At 43.3% G+C, this 21,814-nt stretch overlaps 1 protein-coding gene across 1 annotated transcript in view; it reads right to left on the bottom strand.

Annotated features, from left to right (window-relative positions):
* LOC113024331 (ovochymase-2) overlaps positions 1-21,814 on the bottom strand; it is a 32,428-nt gene that overhangs the window by 1,736 nt on the left and 8,878 nt on the right. Inside the window, exons 7-23 of the mRNA XM_026171302.1 lie at positions 21,533-21,730; positions 21,215-21,430; positions 17,773-17,913; positions 16,278-16,523; positions 15,938-16,123; positions 14,474-14,583; positions 14,108-14,208; positions 13,264-13,541; positions 12,863-13,026; positions 11,861-12,044; positions 11,539-11,757; positions 10,814-10,948; positions 10,451-10,672; positions 10,170-10,352; positions 8,630-8,742; positions 8,453-8,547; positions 7,764-8,053 (exon numbers count right to left, since the gene is read on the bottom strand). Of these exons, the coding sequence (XP_026027087.1) occupies positions 7,764-8,053; positions 8,453-8,547; positions 8,630-8,742; positions 10,170-10,352; positions 10,451-10,672; positions 10,814-10,948; positions 11,539-11,757; positions 11,861-12,044; positions 12,863-13,026; positions 13,264-13,541; positions 14,108-14,208; positions 14,474-14,583; positions 15,938-16,123; positions 16,278-16,523; positions 17,773-17,913; positions 21,215-21,430; positions 21,533-21,730 (3,081 nt within the window). The remainder of the gene's footprint in view (positions 1-7,763; positions 8,054-8,452; positions 8,548-8,629; positions 8,743-10,169; positions 10,353-10,450; positions 10,673-10,813; positions 10,949-11,538; positions 11,758-11,860; positions 12,045-12,862; positions 13,027-13,263; positions 13,542-14,107; positions 14,209-14,473; positions 14,584-15,937; positions 16,124-16,277; positions 16,524-17,772; positions 17,914-21,214; positions 21,431-21,532; positions 21,731-21,814) is intronic.

Consider the following 21,814-nt stretch of genomic DNA (forward strand, 5'->3'; position numbering starts at 1 on the left):
TGTTGTGTTTTTTATGACTAGTTTCTAGGGGTGCAACGATACTCGTATCGATATTGAACCGTTCGATACAGTGCTTTCGGTTCGGTACGCATATGTATCAACAATACAAAATTTGTAATTTATTTTATCAACTTTCCTTCTGACAATGCTGTCTGTGTTGAGCGCTCAGTGAATCTGCGTTCGACTACTCCGCCTAGGCTGCACTGTCGAGCGCAGATCCACTGAGCGTTCAACACAGACAGCATAGTCAGAAGGAAGAGCGCAGGGCAAGCTAGCGAGACAGAAGTTAAGCTCTCCTTGCAACATGGCAAATTGAACCTCCCCCACCCTCATTCAGATCTGGCGTTTGGAATTATTTTGGTTTTCATGTGACGTATGACCTTGAAGGTAAGCGCGTCATGGTCTAAAGTAAAACAGTATGTTGGATGTGCCACGCAATGCTCAATTACATGGGTGGGAACTAGTGTGTTAGCGCAGTTAGCTCGTTAACGTGTTGGCCGTCTAGCCCCACACAGGGGTAGCTCGTTAACGGAGATTTGCCGTGTTGTGGCGTTAACGTCATTTCAACGAGAACACAACAAATATGACTGCACATTTACGCCGACATCATCCTAGTGCAAAGACAAGTGGAAGCAGACAAAAACAACAAGCATGCATGCTACAAACTTTACCCGAGTCATTTAGACAGCCGTTAGCACATAGAATAGAATAGAATAGAATATTCTTTATTGTCATTGTCACAAGTACAATGAAATTGAAAGATGTCTCCGGTCAGTGCAACATCACGAAAGATAAATACTTATAAACTATAATAGATATGATATAAAAGATAGAAATACATATAAAATACAGTGTTCTCATACAGTAAATACACCCAAGCAATCCAGGCCTAAGGCCCCATACAGACACTCAACATACGACTTAGTTGATATATCACTCAAACAATCAATCACTCAGTCAATTTGTTAGCGCATCCAACAAAACATGTCTGAAAGCATTCCAACATCAAGGGCACAAATGACAACAGGGGCAATGAAAGTCATCTACTTTTAGTAGCATTGAGACATGATATTGCAATTGGGTAGAAACTGTGTTTGAGTCTGTTAGTCCTTGTGTATGTTGTTCTATACCGTTTACCTGAAGGCAGCAGTTCGAACATGGAGTGTCCAGGGTGTGAGGTGTCCTTTATGATGTTATGGGCTCTTTTGAGGCAGCGGGAACTGTGTAGGTCTTTCAGTTTGAGGAGAGGGCAGCCGATTGTCCTTTGGGCAGCGTTGATTACTCCCTGGAGTGCTTTCCTCTGAGCCACTGTGCAGCTAGCGTACCATATGCCTATGCAGTACGTTAGTATGCTTTCGATGGAGGCTCTGTAGAAAGACACCAGCAGTCTCTGTGTGATGTTGTTCTTCCTAAGCACTCTCAGAAAGTACAGTCTCTGTTGTGTCTTTTTCAGTAGCTCAGAGGTATTCACACTCCAGGATAGGTTTCCCTCTATGCTGACTCCCAAGAAGCGGAAGTCTGCCACCCTCTCCACATAGTCGTCGCTGATGATTAGTGGTTGGATTTCTGTCTTGTGTCTTCTGTAGTCAATTATGAGTTCTTTGGTCTTTTTCGTGTTTAGGAGAAGGTTGTTATCCTTGCACCATGAAGACAGCCGCTCCACCTCATCTCTGTAGGCAGACTCATCTCCCCCAGATATGAGCCCCACCACAGTAGTGTCATCTGCGAACTTTACAATGGTGTTGCTCTGGTGGGCGGGGGTGCAGTCGTGTGTATAAAGCGAGTAGAGCAGTGGACTAAGCACGCAGCCCTGTGGCGACCCAGTGCTTAGATTTAGGGCTGGAGATGTATAACGTCCCACTCTCACTCTCTGTCTGCGGTCGGTGAGGAAGCTATTGATCCACTTACAGGTGCTGTGAGGAAGCCCTAGGTCTTTTAGCTTGGCGTCCAGTTTGTATGGAAGAATGGTATTAAATGCCGAGCTATAATCCACAAAGAGCGTACGCACATAGCTTCCTTGCCTCTCCAGATGTGTTAATGCTACATTGAGTGCTGTTGCTATGGCGTCCTCTGTCGATCGGTTTGCTCTGTAGGCAAACTGGTGTGGGTCAAGGCTGCTGGGTAGGGCTGCTGTGATGTGGTAACGCACCAGTTTCTCAAAGCACTTCATCACCACCGGGGTTAGTGCCACTGGTCTATAGTCATTTAGGCTAGAGATATGAGGTTTCTTGGGCAAGGGTATTATGGTGGAGGTCTTGAGGCAGGGTGGGACGTTTGACTGTTCAAGGGATTGGTTAAAAATCCTGGTGAAAATATAGGCAAGCTGGTCTGCGCAGTCTCTCAGCACACGTCCTGGTACACCATCTGGGCCGGCTGCCTTCCTCGGGTTAACAGCCCGCAGGGTGCGCCTCACTTCATGCTCCTCCAGAATGATGATGGTACTGCTGCTGTGGGCTGTATGGTGTAGCTGTTCCTCTGAGGCATAGGGTGCAGTGACCTCAAAGCGTGTGAAGAAGATGTTCAGCTCCTCTGCCAATGCTATGTCACCTTCAGCCATACCTGATTTGGACTTGTAGTTTGTCAGCTGCTGGACACCCTGCCACACCAGCCGGCTGTTCTTACTCTCCAGGTGGTTCTCGATCTTCTTCCTATAGTCCGCCTTGGCCTTCATAATGCCTTTTTTCAGGTTGGCTCTAGCCCTGCTGTAGCTCTCCCTGCTTCCGGACCTGAAGGCGCTGTTCCTCTCTTTTAACAGCTGCTGTTGCTAACATGATTCTCCTTATGGGGACTTGATATGTTTAATATTGTGGCGAGCTCAGACAAGGAGGAGACGGAGGTATCGTTTGGTCTTGCTTCCCGTGAGCTAGCCAGGGAGCACAGCCGTTTATTGACATCTGCAGAAGAACACTGCCGCTAGCTAACTGCTCAGCGCGGCAACCGCACAGCAACAGCAACAACAACAACAACAACACACAGGGCGCCCTCTGACCCCGGAAGGACACACCGTCGCAGCGAGAGGGCGTCACCCGTCACTATGGCAACATAAACAAAACATAACTGTACAAACAGAACCCCGAACAGCCCTGGCCCGCTACAATATGCTGCTGAGAATATAGCCCAGAAGAAGCGTATAGTATAGCTTTTATTTTGGAAAGAGCCATTTCTCTGTAATAAACTCTCTTTTCCAAAGATGAGTGTTTCCTCAATCAGATACAGGTGTTACCGCGCCAGATCCGCGGCCCCGAACCGTAGTAAGGAAACCTCTGGCAGTTACTTGAAGGTTCCGTAACTGACTCGTAGCCGGCAACAGCTTACTATACAGGTCAACTCCGCTAGCAAAAAGATAGAAGGAGGCATAGGAAACTGCTTCACCGAACTTTATTTCTTCTCTAAGGCACGAACACCGCGTACAGTGGCTGAAACAGTTTACTCACAGCGAGCATCGCCGACACAACTCTGGCTGTCGAGGGAGTTGTTATATTCCTTTTATTTATTTTCTTTTCGTCTCTTCTGTAGCTAACCGTTACTTTTTCCCCTTCTCCGCTCTCTCTCTTCACACATACACCAGGCAGTCCCGCTACACACATCCCGAATACATTTCCCATCAGGCTTCATCCTTAAAGGGCCATACCTGTAACACAGGGCTCGCAAAATCGCTAGCCCGACGTCCCGGGGCTAGCGATTTTTCCAGTCGGGCTACCAAAATCTATCTCAGCCCTGCCCGTCAGGCTATCATAGGAAGGAAAAAATATATGTCAATGCTTTTGCATTCTTTCGGAAATGTAGCTGGGTAATTATGTCATTGGCATCGGTGAGCCACTGTCAATATGTGACATATTGAAATCGCGTTTGAATTTGCGCTTGTTTTTTGCTTTCACTTTGCAAAAGTCCAGGTGCCTTCTTTTGGCGCACCAAGTCACTCGGGTCAGAACATGGGGTGCCACCATCATCCCACTTCTGACACCAATGTGGCGAGCTCAGACAACGAGGAGACGGAGGTGTCGTTTGGTCTTGCTTCCCGTGAGCTAGCCAGGGAGCACAGCCGTTTATTGACATCTGCAGAAGAACACTGCCGCTAGCTAACTGCTCAGCGCGGCAACCGCACAGCAACAGCAACAACAACAACAACACACAGGGCGCCCTCTGACCCCGGAAGGACACACCGTCGCAGCGAGAGGGCGTCACCCGTCACTATGGCAACATAAACAAAACATAACTGTACAAACAGAACCCCGAACAGCCCTGGCCCGCTACAATATGCTGCTGAGAATATAGCCCAGAAGAAGCGTATAGTATAGCTTTTATTTTGGAAAGAGCCATTTCTCTGTAATAAACTCTCTTTTCCAAAGATGAGTGTTTCCTCAATCAGATACAGGTGTTACCGCGCCAGATCCGCGGCCCCGAACCGTAGTAAGGAAACCTCTGGCAGTTACTTGAAGGTTCCGTAACTGACTCGTAGCCGGCAACAGCTTACTATACAGGTCAACTCCGCTAGCAAAAAGATAGAAGGAGGCATAGGAAACTGCTTCACCGAACTTTATTTCTTCTCTAAGGCACGAACACCGCGTACAGTGGCTGAAACAGTTTACTCACAGCGAGCATCGCCGACACAACTCTGGCTGTCGAGGGAGTTGTTATATTCCTTTTATTTATTTTCTTTTCGTCTCTTCTGTAGCTAACCGTTACTTTTTCCCCTTCTCCGCTCTCTCTCTTCACACATACACCAGGCAGTCCCGCTACACACATCCCGAATACATTTCCCATCAGGCTTCATCCTTAAAGGGCCATACCTGTAACACAGGGCTCGCAAAATCGCTAGCCCGACGTCCCGGGGCTAGCGATTTTTCCAGTCGGGCTACCAAAATCTATCTCAGCCCTGCCCGTCAGGCTATCATAGGAAGGAAAAAATGTATGTCAATGCTTTTGCATTCTTTCGGAAATGTAGCTGGGTAATTATGTCATTGGCATCGGTGAGCCACTGTCAATATGTGACATATTGAAATCGCGTTTGAATTTGCGCTTGTTTTTTGCTTTCACTTTGCAAAAGTCCAGGTGCCTTCTTTTGGCGCACCAAGTCACTCGGGTCAGAACATGGGGTGCCACCATCATCCCACTTCTGACACCAATGTGGCGAGCTCAGACAACGAGGAGACGGAGGTGTGTTTGGTCTTGCTTCCCGTGAGCTAGCCAGGGAGCACAGCCGTTTATTGACATCTGCAGAAGAACACTGCCGCTAGCTAACTGCTCAGCGCAGCAACCGCACAGCAACAGCAACAACAACAACACACAGGGCGCCCTCTGACCCCGGAAGGACACACCGTCGCAGCGAGAGGGCGTCACCCGTCACTATGGCAACATAAACAAAACATAACTGTACAAACAGAACCCCGAACAGCCCTGGCCCGCTACAATATGCTGCTGAGAATATAGCCCAGAAGAAGCGTATAGTATAGCTTTTATTTTGGAAAGACCCATTTCTCTGTAATAAACTCTCTTTTCCAAAGATGAGTGTTTCCTCAATCAGATACAGGTGTTACCGCGCCAGATCCGCGGCCCCGAACCGTAGTAAGGAAACCTCTGGCAGTTACTTGAAGGTTCCGTAACTGACTCGTAGCCGGCAACAGCTTACTATACAGGTCAACTCCGCTAGCAAAAAGATAGAAGGAGGCATAGGAAACTGCTTCACCGAACTTTATTTCTTCTCTAAGGCACGAACACCGCGTACAGTGGCTGAAACAGTTTACTCACAGCGAGCATCGCCGACACAACTCTGGCTGTCGAGGGAGTTATTATATTCCTTTTATTTATTTTCTTTTCGTCTCTTCTGTAGCTAACCGTTACTTTTTCCCCTTCTCCGCTCTCTCTCTTCACACATACACCAGGCAGTCCCGCTACACACATCCCGAATACATTTCCCATCAGGCTTCATCCTTAAAGGGCCATACCTGTAACACAGGGCTCGCAAAATCGCTAGCCCGACGTCCCGGGGCTAGCGATTTTTCCAGTCGGGCTACCAAAATCTATCTCAGCCCTGCCCGTCGGGCTATCATAGGAAGGAAAAAATATATGTCAATGCTTTTGCATTCTTTCGGAAATGTAGCTGGGTAATTATGTCATTGGCATCGGTGAGCCACTGTCAATATGTGACATATTGAAATCGCGTTTGAATTTGCGCTTGTTTTTTGCTTTCACTTTGCAAATGTACAGGTGCCTTCTTTTGGCGCACCAAGTCACTCGGGTCAGAACATGGGGTGCCACCATCATCCCACTTCTGACACCAATGTGGCGAGCTCAGACAACGAGGAGACGGAGGTGTCGTTTGGTCTTGCTTCCCGTGAGCTAGCCAGGGAGCACAGCCGTTTATTGACATCTGCAGAAGAACACTGCCGCTAGCTAACTGCTCAGCGCGGCAACCGCACAGCAACAGCAACAACAACAACAACACACAGGGCGCCCTCTGACCCCGGAAGGACACACCGTCGCAGCGAGAGGGCGTCACCCGTCACTATGGCAACATAAACAAAACATAACTGTACAAACAGAACCCCGAACAGCCCTGGCCCGCTACAATATGCTGCTGAGAATATAGCCCAGAAGAAGCGTATAGTATAGCTTTTATTTTGGAAAGAGCCATTTCTCTGTAATAAACTCTCTTTTCCAAAGATGAGTGATTCCTCAATCAGATACGCAAACGCGCGTTGCAACTTCTTATCTGGTGCGAGTCTTTTATTTTGACAGCGAATGCGCACATGCGGACCACTTATGTGCACCCGTGTAAATAACATAATGTTCTGCCGGGTGTGTTGTTGGTTTTCTCTCGATTTCTGAGTCGACAAGCGCCTTTGTTACTGGGACCAGTCATTTTAAGAAAGGCCCCCATTAGAACCCATGAGAAATGCAAGAAATGCATTATTGCTCAGTCTGCAATATCTTTCCCAGAACAAACACCAATTGCAAATAACATACTAAAAATAAACCTGAAAAATCTGTTTAGAACAGCGTACTATGTTGCAAAGAGTGAACTACCACTGGCAAAATTTAGCAGTCTTTGCAAACTTCAAAAAGCAAATGGCCTAGATCTTGGTTCCACTGTCTCTTACCCGTGACTTCAGCGGAAATTTCAAATTCAGGATCTGACACAGACTGATTCATGTCCTACACAGTTCTTACAAGTTCATAGAAATTTCTGTTCAATTAGAACCAAGTATTTGAGTTGATGATTGTAATTTTTATACAATGTTGTAATTTGTTTTTCAACAATTTTTTGATTAATGTTTTGTTTCCTTTACAATATTATACTTTAATGTATAATATTGTAAAGGAAACAAAACAGGAAACAAAACATCAATCAAAAAAATTGCTCTCTTTTTTATTCGGGCTACTTACATTTATTTTTGGCTACCAAAAACTGAAGAGTCCCTGCCCGAAGGGCTACCAGGGATTTTGAAATTTTGAGAGCCCTGAGATATATTTATTTTTTTTAATTATTTTTGTTTCAGCAACATTAAATTTAAAAACTGTACTTTTGAGTTAAAATATATATTTATAATTTTAATAAATGACAAATTAAAAAGGCATGAACATTTTTTTTGTATCGAAAAACTATCAAACCGTGACACCAAAGTATCGAACCGAACCGAACTGTGAATTTTGTGTATCGTTGCACCCCTACTAGTTTCTTAGCATCACTGAGACAGGATGTTCCTAATTTTATAGTACAAGTACAGACCGAAGGAAGGTTGGAAATGCATGACTGTTTTTACCCTTCTCGTCTCCCCAGCCGGTGACAAAGCACGGCATCCCAGCAGGCATCACGACCCCAGGTTTCGGCAAGCAGATGGGGCTGATCTCTTTTGTCATATTGACAGGTTTGGCCAAGTGAACCAGGGCTATGTCGTTGGTGATGTCATTGGGATCCTGCTCGTAGACAAATCCTTTGTGGCGAATGATGGTATCCACCTTGTAGCATTCCTCAGCTGAGGGAATGTCCATGGAGGAGTTCATGTGGTGCTTCCCCAGGCACATGCGCCAGAAGGAGGGTACATTCAGTGGGCTGGAAATCAAGTGAAAGATAAATGTGAAGGAGACAGAACAGGTTTTTATTTTTTCTTCAGCTTCTCTTTTAGCTTTGGCTGACTTTACTAATGATTGAATCTAAAAGGTCTCTACAGTTTCGTCTGATTTCTACAGTCATTGATCCGCACTGATTACTCCAGCTAGTTCCTAACTTTAGCTTTTGTATGAACAAAGCACACATAACTGTATGTAAGGGTTAAACTCATTATAACGAGAGCTATAAAGCTGAGGGAAGATACAGATTCAGGTGATATCTCCCATTTCTTTACACTTTCATTTGATGAATTGTAACTTCAGATTTATCAGGTATAATCACTTTCAAAAACTGTGCTATTTAAATTCCTATAATTTAGATAGTTTTGTAGTTATATCTTACAACATGAAACAGTGAGCAGCAGTCAGGATCCATTCTTCATGAATCAAAGAGCCTCCACAGCCATGCATATAAGGTATAGGAGAGAACGGTGAAGCCTAAAAAGAGAGACATGAATATTTATAGAAGAAAAGATCTGCTCTGTCACTGACTGTCATGCAGAACAGGAGCTGACAGTACCTGCATAGAGACTTGCCAGGGCCAGGAGTGGGGGATCGCTTCTACACCATTTACAACTCTCACAGTGGCTGTGCTAGGTTTCACCTCTGGGTTTCCACAATTTTCTGGCCAGACTGGGAAAAGAAAGTGCACCATTTATTATAACATCTATACCAGTCATACAGTAAATATATTTTAAGTAAAGAATAAATGAGAAAAAAACCCAGTAGCATAGCTTCTTTAAACTACAACATCAGTTTTTCTTACAGTAAAAGATAGATACAGTAAATTTAAGCATTACAGTGTAATACTGTCAGCTTGGTTACCATTATACTGTTTTTACCTGTGAAATATAACTGCATACCCCAACACCCAGAGGTTTGTGTCAGTCTCTGTATTTTGGTGAACTATGAAAGGATATCAGCTGTGTCACAATTCTCCTACTCCTCCTTGTGCCAGACAGGCATAAAACTGCTGCTGTTTTCAACATTGGACCAACAACCACTCTGAAGGTGAACTAGGCAGATGTGATTGACAGCGGCAGGAGTCTCATTCAGTGATGCCAAACCTTGCAGGTCTAAACCTTAACACCACAATGTTTAGTCTGTAAACTGAAATTACAACTTGTAAATTAGTGATTGAAACATTTGTGTTCATTTATATTTGCGTCAAATACACAAATAAATTAGGAAGAAATTTTCAGTGGGTTCAGATTGTTATTTGTATCAGTATTTACAGAATTTACCTGTATTTGCAAAGAACATCACAAATGTAACATTACAGTTTGCAAAAACTCAGGTTGCAGTTAACTCTCAATTCAAGTGCATAATCCTAGCTACAGTGGCTGCCATTCAATCCATATTTGTTTACGCTGGATGAGGCTGTCAAACTTTGTGAAAAGAGTCTGATATAAATAAATAAGAAAGTGAAACTCAATTCTGTTAATGACAGCGATACTGAAGAACTTTTCTGTCAGTAAGCACTGCTGTTTGTCTTTGTTAGCTACTAACAAAGCCAAAAACAGCTTAGCTTAGCTGCTGTGAGCCCTTGTTAGCTAATGCTACATACTGTTGGTAAAACTTTCTTTGAAGTGGATCTTATATTTCTTGGACTATATATATGTATATATATTTATATATTTATATATATATATAAATTCTCGGATCCTTCATATCTTAAGATATAAATAAAATTTGCCTCCATTTCACATAAAGGGCTACAAGTTCCTTTCTTCTCTGACTGTGGTGTATTACTATGTGGCTAGTATCTAACCCTATACATATACCTCATTAGCTTTAATGACGATCTGTCTCAGCCCTTATATTCAAGATGGCGGGCAACATGGTAGCTTCCACAAACCAATTAACACTCGATGTATTTTTAATGATAATTTCAGAATTTATGACCATGCATTAATTGTTGCAAAATGCAATTACACACTAATAAATGTAAATCTATGAGTAAAGTATTTTTTTTTTATTAAATAACCTAAAAAACTATGGCTGACTGTACCTTTAAAGTATCTTTATAGCAGTTTTTTACAGTGTATGTCTACACTCACTGATGGTGATGTTGTCCCATGGATTACTAGGGAGAGGTGGTAGAGTTGGGAAGATACTGGTGTCAGTAGTCCAGTAACCACGGAAACCCTTCTCTTGGCTGGCTCCATTACTAAGGAAGCGGATGACGACTGTGTTACTAGGGATGTTGATGAGGGGTGGAGGGGCAAATCCGCAGAATCGACCTGCAGAATAGAGGAGAATAAATTACAGTTTTCCACCATTGTGTGTTATGTGACCTGAGACATAAATTGTGGACGGTATTTAAAGTTCGGAGACCCACCGAGTGATGCCATCGTTTCACCATTGATGACCTCCACATAGTCCACACAATTTCCTAACAGGTTTACAGCTTGCAGCTCAAAGTGAGTGAAGGCTACATGAATACTTCTTGATGAAGGAACGTTGATGCGCCACGTGCAGACAGTCTGGGCTTGGTAGTCATTAGGCCAGTTAGGAGAAGTAATTTCACCCTGATCACTGCTGAAAGTCCCTCCACATGGAACTGAAGTACAACAAGAAGAAACAGGAGGGAAGGGAATAGAGTTTGAAAAGAGGAAAGGAGAAGATTTAAAAATATTATGAAAATTAGATATTTAAAGCTTTACATTTTTTAATTTTCCCTCGCAGTCTTATGTTATCTTACCTTCTGTAGCGTCCACTGCCCTCCAGGTGGCAGTGAAGCCTGAGTCAACCACTTTGTCGTTGGAGGAGAAACTGATGTGAAGCGTATTCCCATCACTCACCATGTCTGCAGGAGGCACGTGACTGCAGTGGGTACCTGAGGTAATATGAAAATGTGTTAGAAGCTCTGTCCTAGGAGTTCATTTCATAATAAAAATTCCCCCCAAAAACTGCAGATATGTGTTTGAGACATTTAGGGCTGATCACATGTGACACCACTATCTGTTCAGTGCTATGCCTGGCAAACTGATTAATGGCACTTTACTACACAGTAAAAAAGGGTTATTTGAGTATATATTCTATCTCAATAAGGTGCTTGTACCAGTCTGTTTAATGCCATGGTTCTTTAGCACATGGTGGTTATATAACTGAGTGCCATTCTGGAAGTGAAAGCTCCTTGTGGGGGTCAAAGGTTTTTCTTTTATTTGTTACCGGTCTGTAGGTATTTTTACTTGGGTAGAGATTTATTTGTCTACTTTGGGCTTCTGGTTGCCATGCATGCTATGCAGATGTTCAATTTTTTTTAGCCTGACAAATTTTAGGTTTTATCCTGACATCACAAATGATCAAACTTTAGACATTATAATGATTGGTTACATCACTGTCACAACAACAAGAGGCTGCACTGACTGTGCTGAAATGTCTGCGCTGGTGTCTAACATGGAAAGAAGGCAGATCCTCACATACCCAGACTTCCTGTTTTGTCTGAGAGTCTGACTTTGTCATTTAGGCACAAATCACTCTCCTCCAGAGAGAAATTGTGGAAATGGAGGTGAACCAATTTGCCTTCAGGCACTTGAATGTTCCACTGGCACTGGGCTGTGTTGCTGTAGGTGCCAGGGTAACCCATAGAGGACAGAGTGCCACCAGTACCAGTCAGGTCCTTTGGTCCCCCACAGCCTGATGCTACATAGAGAAGACAGAGAGAGAAAACTGGCATTACACTTTGACTTTGTCACATATTGTCACAGTGGGGAAACGAAGTATGTTTAAAGAGCTGGATTCATACTGTGCTCATTGTAGAGGTGTCGGCGGATGACATTTGTTATCCACGGGATGTAGGCAGAAGAGCGGGTGAACACAGAAGGCTTCTTATCCATAATGCATCCAATAGGGCCAAAGCTAGTTATGCCATGAACTTCCCATGGATCGCCAATTTTATCCTGGCAAACCAGGGGTCCCCCTGAATCCCCCTGTCAAGAGCAGAACATTAAAACACTAAAGTGGTTTTGTTGTTCTTTTAAAAGATTAGATAAGATAACTTTATTTAGTCCCACACTGGGGAAATTCACCTGTTAGAACCTGACAAGAGTCGAAAGGGAAAGTGAAATCAAAGCCACACTACCAAGAGTAGTTAAATCCAAAGTTATTTATCCTGAGTGAGAGGATGTTGAGAGGTGAGAGGTGTTGTCTGTAATGGACATTAGCTTGGCTATCATCCTCCTCTCACCCACCTCATCTATGGAGTCTAGGGGACTGAACTGGAAAGAGCTGGCCCTCTTCCCCAGTCCATTAAGTAGTTTCCAGTTTCTCTCTGTGCTACCATTTCACCAGCAATGCTGACCAAAAGACATCAGCCTGCCCAACAGATGGAGTCTTTAGCCCTTCTTTTCTTTTTACTCAGTTGTATATAGCATTCGTATTCTATTTTTATCTTATTGTATATTTTTATTCTATTTTATTCTACTGTATATAGTATATTATTTTATTCTATTCTGTACAGCTGTGTACTGTATTTATTCTTATTGTATTCTAATTTTTGCGTCATAACTTTTGCACTGTCCACTTCCTGCTGTGACAAAACAAATTTCCCACGTGTGGGACTAATAAAGGTTATCTTATCTTATCTTATCTTATCTTATCTTATCTTATCTTATCTTATCTTATCTTATCTTATCTTATCTTATCTTCTTGTACAGAAATTAAGCGTTATCCGACCAGACCAGTTTACTGTTAAGATAAACCTCAATTTATGGCCGCAATATAGCTCCTCTTATAGTTCTTCTTTTACCTGACAAACAGACTTGAGCTCATCAGGCAGTGTATAACCACAGCAGATCATGGAGGTCTTGACCTGGAACCACCAGTAATCCATCCTGTTACAGGTGTCATAAGGCACCACAGGCAAGGCGACCTGGTTGAGCGCTTCTGCAGCTTTAGGGTTAATTGAATTACCTGATAAACACACAGAGTCATTTCAGTTGTTACAGAAGCCTCGAGATTGACGCAGGAACATTAAAAAAGAGGCATTTACACATTAAATCCAGCAGAGGGCATGCTAAATATACAATTCTGAGGTGATGCAGTTCTAGTTCTTTGTAAATAAATATCACTTTAACACAGCTCTGAAACATCAGGCTACAATTATTTTATCAGAGGCTGCTAATGAACATGACAAGACAAAAACAGCACCAGTTTCATCTCCCCAGCCGGTGGCGTAGCACTTCTTTCCCTCAGGTAGGGCTTCCTCTTCAGATGGAAGGCAAGCAAATGATATCTCATCAGTGGGTGTCACCTCTCCATCCAGTCTGACCAAGGCAATGTCAAACTCCACCGAGGGCACTGTGGGGTACTTGAAGCCCTCGTGGCGATAGATACCAGATATGTTGAAGCATCGCTCACTCGGCTCCGTGTAGGTCAAGTTGTGTTTGCCGAGGCACATGCGCCAACGCTCCAACTCATCAGCGTATCTAGGTGGGAAATGAGCAGATGAACTAATGCTAATGCTTTACACTGTACCTGTCACTGTCAGTGCACTGTGTGACATAAAGCTGTATCTGTTTGGATTGTGGGATTTCTAGTTCCACAAAAATGTATCTATCATATATATGTATACTCGAAAGGCTCCATGGTGCACCAGCGCCTCTATTTCTAAAGAACACTGTAGCCTATTAGCCAAAGCGTTGAGGCATTTCTAACAAGGCATTGTTCCCACACTGTAATAAGCCCGAGGTAACAGTGCACACACACACACACACACACACACACACACACACACACACACACACACACACACACACACACACACACACACACACACACACACACACACACACACACACACAGACAGAGATAACTGCCTCCTGAGATTACACAAATGGGCTTCTAGGAAGTTTAGGAAAACTTTTGCAGAAATAAAAGCCAATAAAAGCCAGACTTAAATGTCATTTCTTTGTAACTGACTTGAAAAACTTTTTTTGGAACACATTACTAGAAATAGTACATGTATTTATTGATGAGGGAACTGAACATGTACCTTATAAAGCAGTGGGCTGCTGTAAGTACCCAGTTCTTATGAATAAGAGTACCACCGCAGGTATGGGAGAATGTGGGTTCTGGCTGACTGGTCGGCCAGACCTGAAACAAGCAGAGAAGAAACTCACTAAACAGGATGATGATGATGATGATGATGATGATGATGATGATGATTAAATGTGATGAACAGCATTGGGTTCAGATCTGTACAGTCAATCAGAAAATTAATATAGGATACAGAAAAGGACACTGATATCATATTGTGAGGAAACTGTAACTGCACAGGTTATGTACTCGTGAGGCTTTTCGATGCCGTTTGTTTTCATCTTTCTGTGAATTTTCCTCATTGGCACATGGAGATTCTCACCTGCATGGACACTTGCCAGGGCCAGGAGTGCGGTGTGGCTGGCTCTCCATTCACAATACGTGACACAACAGCAGGAGGAATGGCTGGTTTCCCACATGTGCTTGGCCAGTCTGGAAAGGCAAACACCCACATGTACAGAGTCTCTCGAGAAATGATTTGTTTGTGCACTGTACAGGCTACACAAACAAATCTGTGCCTGTGTAAATAAAGCCTGAATAGACGACACGTATCAGCAGCTAACAGACTTGTGTTTTTTTAAAAATAATTTTCCAGTTGTATCAGGTTTAAACTGTGTGGTGTGTCCTAATGATTCTGGCTTTTAGTAATATGCACACATACTGCAATGTCTTTATCTTCATTCAAAAATAATACGATGCTCCTGCGGCAAAATTCAGCTAATTGATGTCACAACATGGACATGCGTGAAGATATAAATTTATTAATCTACAGACTTCCCACTAAACTGTCCCAGTCACTCTTATCACACATTTTCTTCCTTTGTACTCATTTTACTTGCGTCATTCTATTCACAGGGCGACCCTGCATGAGCCTGAATGAGTAAAATCTCCTAGGCAGTGGAGCCCATCTATAAAACTATTTTCAGCTATCGGTTTGGCAGGGCCCTGCGCCACCTGGGGCTCATTGGCAATTTGAGAATGGAAATCAGGTGACAACCGGCAAGTTAGTAGGAAAAGTCGGCACATCAAATCACCTTGCTGTACTGCACATCTGGGAGACAGTAAAGAGGGTGTGAAGAAAGAGTAAGCAGAAATCATGAATCAGATGAATGTGTGAAATGTGTCTGTGCAACAGCTGTGCTAAACTCTTATCTGGGGGTCAGTTTAATTGGCTAGTGGGAACTACTGCCCAGCTGAAAGTGTGTTAGTTAAGATTAAGAAATACTAAACAGAGTGATCGATTTTATAAAATAGCTGCAGGTATTGAAGCCGTGCTGTGACAAATTGCAGGTCCTTTATTTCAATCCGTGCAGAGCTCCACTGTCCCTAATTATGGCAAATGCTGCCTGACTGTTTCAGTACTTGCAGCAGTGCTTAACAGCGATGTTAAATGCAGCGCACTAATTTATTGTTTTGCCACTCGGATTCAGTGTGACACGCTGACAACGTGACATCTGATATATTACTGCCTTTTAAGGTTGTCATTGCTAATTTATTAGCAAAGAAATGGTTCTTTGCGCACACAGTCGACACTGTATTCTATTGAAAGACCTTTGAGCTGTCTAATGCTACAGGGAACAAATGTGAACCTGAACCTAGCGAACTGGAAATCTAAAACAGTGCACCACAACAGGCCTTGTATAACTGATGGGAATAAACATATTGTTTATGAGTTCAACACAGATCAGTTGATTTATTTTCGTAGAAAAGTGTGGATCGATGCAGCTTCACCTATGCAGTGTAGGTGCTTGTAATAAACTGTGTGGGGCTGGAGCAGATACTCCACCTATGATGATGTTGTCCCAGGGATTGGGCTGAACAGGTGGCTCAGTTGGAGCAGGCAGGCTGGGGTTTGTTGTCCAATAGGCCCTGAAACCTTTAGCTTCAGTAAGCAAGTCTGTATGGAAACGAATCAGCAGCCTGTTGCCGTTTGTCTGGATGGGATCAGGCAGCGTAGTTCCACAAAACTGACCTGAAAGGATTGATGACAAAAAAGTTTGTCCACAGTTCCAAAGTGACACAAAAAAGCTTCTTCAATTAACCAAAGCAGGACTTTCAGTTACTTTCGCTCTGCAGGTACAAATTATTTGGGGAACAGACATTGGCAGCTGTAAAAACCTGCTTACCATAGCTTTGAATCAGTGCAGAAGTCAGACCATTGATGTCATAGACCATTATGTTATCATAGCATGTGGACGTTAGGGCATCTTTTGCTTCGAGGTCAAAATGGGTGAATGTCAGCGTGATTTTTTTCCCCGAAGGCACCTTGATGTTCCACATGCACTCGGTGTTGGCCTTGTAATTCATGGGCCAGTCCTGGGACTTGATAACTCCGGTTTCCTCCTTTGAAGAAAAGCCACAACCCAGGATTTCTGAAACAGACAGGGGAAATGATAGAAAACTGCACGAGAGCCTACTATGAAGCATAGTATTGAATGTAACTGGCTATTTACTCCGTTGCATTAAGTATAACTTTGAAGCATTTTTAACTTCTTTGATTATTTTGAATTTATTTTAAACTTTTCATTTTTCATAAACAATTTAATATGATGGACAGTTTAAAACATTCACCTTCACTGCACAGCTTACATGATGATGGCTAAAACATCCATTAAAACATATTAATAATTCAGTATATTTACCAAACTCATTTTTGACACAGCACCGAAGCCTGCTGATAACCTTTATGTGTTTTATTCAAGTAGACAGCAGGAGTTTTAGCGTTATATTTTTACACTGTGTGATTTGTGCTTTAACTTTTTCTTCACCAGATGTGCAGCTGCAAATTCTTCCCTAGCTTCATAACTGTGATTAAAATAAAGAAAGGAGTTTTATCATTTTCTTTGGATGCTTGTCACTATGCACTCCTGCGCTTTGATAGAGCTCTCCCTATTTATGCAACAACTATATTTCTCCGCTAATTCCAAAAGGCACAAAAACAGCACTGCACGTGAGTAAAGCATGGCAGTGGTAGCATCATGCTTTGGAGCTGTTTTTTCTTCAGCCGGAGCTTTATGCAAGGTGAAGGGAATTACAACCCATTTCAGACATTTGTCAGAACATTAAAGTTTTGTAACAGCAAAGCCAGAACCCAGACCTGAACTCAGGTGAAAATCTGTGGGACGAGTTGAGGAGGACCGTGCACAAGAGATACTCTCGTACTTGGACAGATTTGGAGTGGGGGCAAATATTGCCAAGTTGCGATGTATCATGGTGATAGACGCCTACCCAAAAAGCAAGAGGTGCTTCAAGCAAGCATTAATTAACTTTGTGAATGTTTATGCAACCAGGCTATTGTAAGTTTAAACAGATTAAAAGGTATAAATGTGTTTTTGAATGGAATCTTATGGGTTATAGATCACACTGAAGGTGTAAAAAATCCTTGACACGATTTATTTTTAATAACAAAAGCCTGGCATTTTTACAGGGGAGTGTAGACTTTTTATATCCACTGTAAATATGTGACAGAGGAGGAAGAATTTTATGTTCTGTCTAAATGAGATGCTGTACTGCTACAGCATTATGTGCCTCAGGTGTGGAGGTGCTCCTGTGTGTTTGCGTGTGTGTGTATTCGCGTGTGTGTTTTGCACTCCTGCGAGTGTGTTCATCAGCGCTCAGTACCTGTGATATCCTCAGGGTACACAGCCTCCCACTTGGCAGAGAATCCGCGGTCTGTGAGGCGACTGTCAGACTGGAAGGTCACAGATATCGTGTCACTGGCGCTGACCACCACTGGGGGAAGGATGTAGCCACAGTGTGTACCTGGATCAGCGAGAGGAAGGACAGAGGAAAAAGGGAAGGTATGAGAGAATGAAACAAAGCAGAGGAGAGAGAGAGAGACAGTAACATCAACTTCTAATGAGTAAAACATGTTGCAAATTAAGACGAACCCTTCACTAAGTTCAAAAAATCAGCATACATATTGGCAGATACACATGCCACATTATTAGGAACATCTGACTTGGATTACAGGACAAATTCAAATTCAAATTTTATTTGTCACGCACACAACCATACACAGTATCACATGAGGTGAAATGCTTGTGGCTGTGCAATGCAATGCCCAACCATTAAATGACAGTGGTTTTACAGTATTTACAAATTTACAGGTTATACAAAATTTACAGATTTAACTTAGAAATTTACAGTAAAATATGTGCAAATAGCAGAAAGAGATTATAAATTATAGGAAGTATGCATGAAGAAAAACCAGAGTGCGTGTGATGTGTGTGGGAGAGTCCAGTCCTACACCTGGTTCAGGGCCCGAATAGCCTGGTGGAAGAAGCTCCTCCTCATTCTCTCTGTTTTGGCCTTAAGGGAGCGGAAGCGCTTCCCAGACCTCAACAGTGAGAAGAGTCCATTGTTGGGATGGGAGAGGTCCATCATAATCTTCCTAGCTTTGGACTTGCACCGCTTGGTGTAGATGGACAGCAGGTCAGGGAGCTCTGATTGAATGATGCGTTCGGCTGAGCGCACCACTCTTTGCAGATCTCGTCTGTCCTGCTTGGTGCTGTTCCCAAACCAGGTGCAGATGTTTGTCGTCAGGACGCTCTCGATGGTGCAGGAGTAAAAGTTCTTGAGCACCTTCAGTGGCAGATGGAAATCTCTAAGTCTTCTGAGGAAGAAGAGACGCTGACGGGCTTACTTAACCAGGGTGTTGATGTGACAGGACCATGACAGGTCCTGAGTGATGTGGACACCCAGGTATCGGAAACTGTCCACTCTCTCCACTGGCGTGCCACTGATAATGAGGGGCTTGTAATTCCTTGCCTGCTTTGTAGTGAAGTCCACGATCAGCTCCTTAGCTGACGTTTAGGAGGAGGTTATTCTCCTGGCACCAGGTCTCCAGGTTCCTAATCTCCTCCAGGTAGGCCGTCTCGGTGTTGTCGGAGATCAGGCCCACAACAGCAGTGTCGTCAGCAAACTTGACAATGGAGGTGGTGTCTGATGTGGCTACACAGTCATAAGTGTACAGTGATTACAGCAGGGGGCCTAAAACACAGCCCTGAGGCGCTCCAGTGCTGAGTGAGATGGAGGGGGAGACTTGTTTTCTCAAGCTCACTAAATATAATATGGACTGCCATATTGACATGACAGAACCATGCGCTTGCTGTTCAGCTAGTAACTGCGGAGGCCATCTGAGTCAAGTGAATCGCATGCAAGAATCCAGTCCAAGATGGTATGTGCTTTGTGACACGGCGTGTTATTAAGAGATCCATATACAGTGGTCACACAGAGGCATGGTCAATGAGGGACGAAGTGTGCCAAGAGTATATCACCACGAGCCTGAACTCATGACATAATTCAGAATGAAAATCTGACACCACCAGCTGAATATCACAGCAGAAATTAACTAATCAGGCCTGGCAATGTTTTTCTCACCTTCCGCTGTCGTATGCTTCTGTAGTCCACTGATGAGCTTTCAGAGTCTTTTTATTACCTGAAACCTGTCGTGTTGTTCTTCTCTGACCTTTGCAATCAACAAGGCATCTGTTTGAGATCATTCTCTAACAACCCTACTGATGGCTGTGAATGAAAATCTCAGGACCGCATGATGTGCCGCTAACATGATGCATGGTGTGGAGGACGTTGTGTTAATTACTCTGCAACTCCATAGATACATATTGTGAGCACGATGACTTATGAACAATGCACACTAGACACTTTATCCTTAAACCAAAGGTACTTCATATGGACTACATGAGCTGATCAGAATTTGGAGAACTTTACAGAGAGAAAAATAATTATTTGATCCCCTGCTGAATTAGTGACATTACTCACTTATAAACAAACGAAAAGGCTCTACTTTTGATTGTAATTTCATTTTTATGAAGGGAGACAGAATAACCAAAAGTTATTAATTGATTTGCGTGTCATTGAGTGGAATTATTTGAATCCCAAGCACAACATGACTCACTACTGTGAGGTTTAATAATCCTTGTTGAAAAGCACAGTGGTAAGGCATTTATTGTAATCTTTCACCAGGTTTGCAAACATCTCTGTTCTAAATCCTTTAGCTTTCTTGACTGCCACTTGTTAAGACAAGAATTTCTATAGGACTGAGCTCTGGGTAGACCACTCCACGTCCTTAATGTGCTTCTTCTTTAGCCACTCCTTTGTTGCCTTTGCGATCTGATTTGGGTCATTGTCATGCTGGAAAACCCATCCACAACCCATCTTCAGTGATGAGGGAAGGAGGCTGTTTTCCTCTATCACCCGGGGTCAACACACCTGAATCACATGATTAGTTTGTTACCAGGCCTCTGGGGAACTTCAGGACATGACGAGGAGGTCATTTAGCCATTTGAATCAGCTGTGTTGGATCAAGGACACATCTAAAACCTGCAGGACACCAGCCCTCGAGGCCTGGAGTTGGCCACCCCTGGTGTAATCATTTGAAAGTGAGTTTATTCCCAGTGGGATCTAGGATACGGAGTCATTTTTTTTAACACTTAAACATAAATATACTAATATACGAATTATACTAATTTGTGACCATTAGAAAATAGCAAGAAAGTGAAATGCTGAAGAGCAGTCAAAAAAAACAGTATTTTGATACAGTCCTCCTTGAAATTATCTTAGAAGTTAATGAATCTTTCACAACATCCTGCTTTTGGGCGTAAAGAACACAAGGACTTTTGTCATATTTCTTATTGTTACTTTTCCTTTGTGTTTTGTGCACAGAAACATATGCCCTAATCTAAAAGTATGCCCCACTAAAACACCATTTGCTTATCTGTGAGTGTTTCACGGAAAGAGTGCATCTCAGTGCTTTAGTCCTTGAGTACTGAGCAATAGATAAAGCTGTATCAGCCTCACTGCAGCCCCTGAAGTGAATAATGAGAGGTAATTTATAGTTTGCTGTGCTCTGTGCGACCCAACTCCTAATCAACAGATTTACAGACGCAGCAGAGCGGCTGCAATAAACACAAGCCAACGGCCTCACATTCATGTGCTTCTCTCACAGGTCAACCGAGCTAAATTGCAAAAAAAAAAAAAAAAAAAGCATGCAGCATGTAGTCAACCAAGACAATGCAAGAACAAAATAGAAGTAATGGCTCACCTAGAGTGCTGTATTTGTCTGAGATGATCAGTTTGTCCTCCTTGCACATTCCAGTCTCTCCTGTGATGGCCAAGTCAGTGATCTGTAGCTTAACCAGGAATCCTTTGGACACCGATATCTCCCAGGAATTATTTAAATGGGCAGGATATGGATTTGGGAAACCTGATGACTGAAGAACTCCTTTACGTCCATCAAGGATTTCTGGGCCACCAGGTCCTGTAGCGAAACCAGCACTTGGTAATACTTCCTTCTTGTTTTGCTAATGTTAAAATCTTTTAACATGGGGGGGGGGGTTCAGGCTTTGGAGAAGGTGCTTACCTGAAGTTGTGGCAGGTGGAGGGGTTTGTGTGGTGGGTGCGGTCATGGTGGTGGTGACAACAACAGGAGGAAGGCTGGACTTTGTGTACGTTGCACTGAATCCTTTTGAAGTCAGACTGTTGTCAGATTTGAAGCGGACCACCATCGTGTTGCTGCTGATTTCCAGCGGCTTCGGCATGGTTCCGCCACATAATTTACCTGTGATGGATTACACGTCTGTGACAAGGCGATAGACACTTACGCAGCCTTGTGTAAGAACAACAGCTTTGACATTAGTAGCTG

Source organism: Astatotilapia calliptera, chromosome 6 (assembly GCF_900246225.1).
Source record: "Astatotilapia calliptera chromosome 6, fAstCal1.2, whole genome shotgun sequence".
NCBI lineage: Eukaryota > Metazoa > Chordata > Actinopteri > Cichliformes > Cichlidae > Astatotilapia > Astatotilapia calliptera.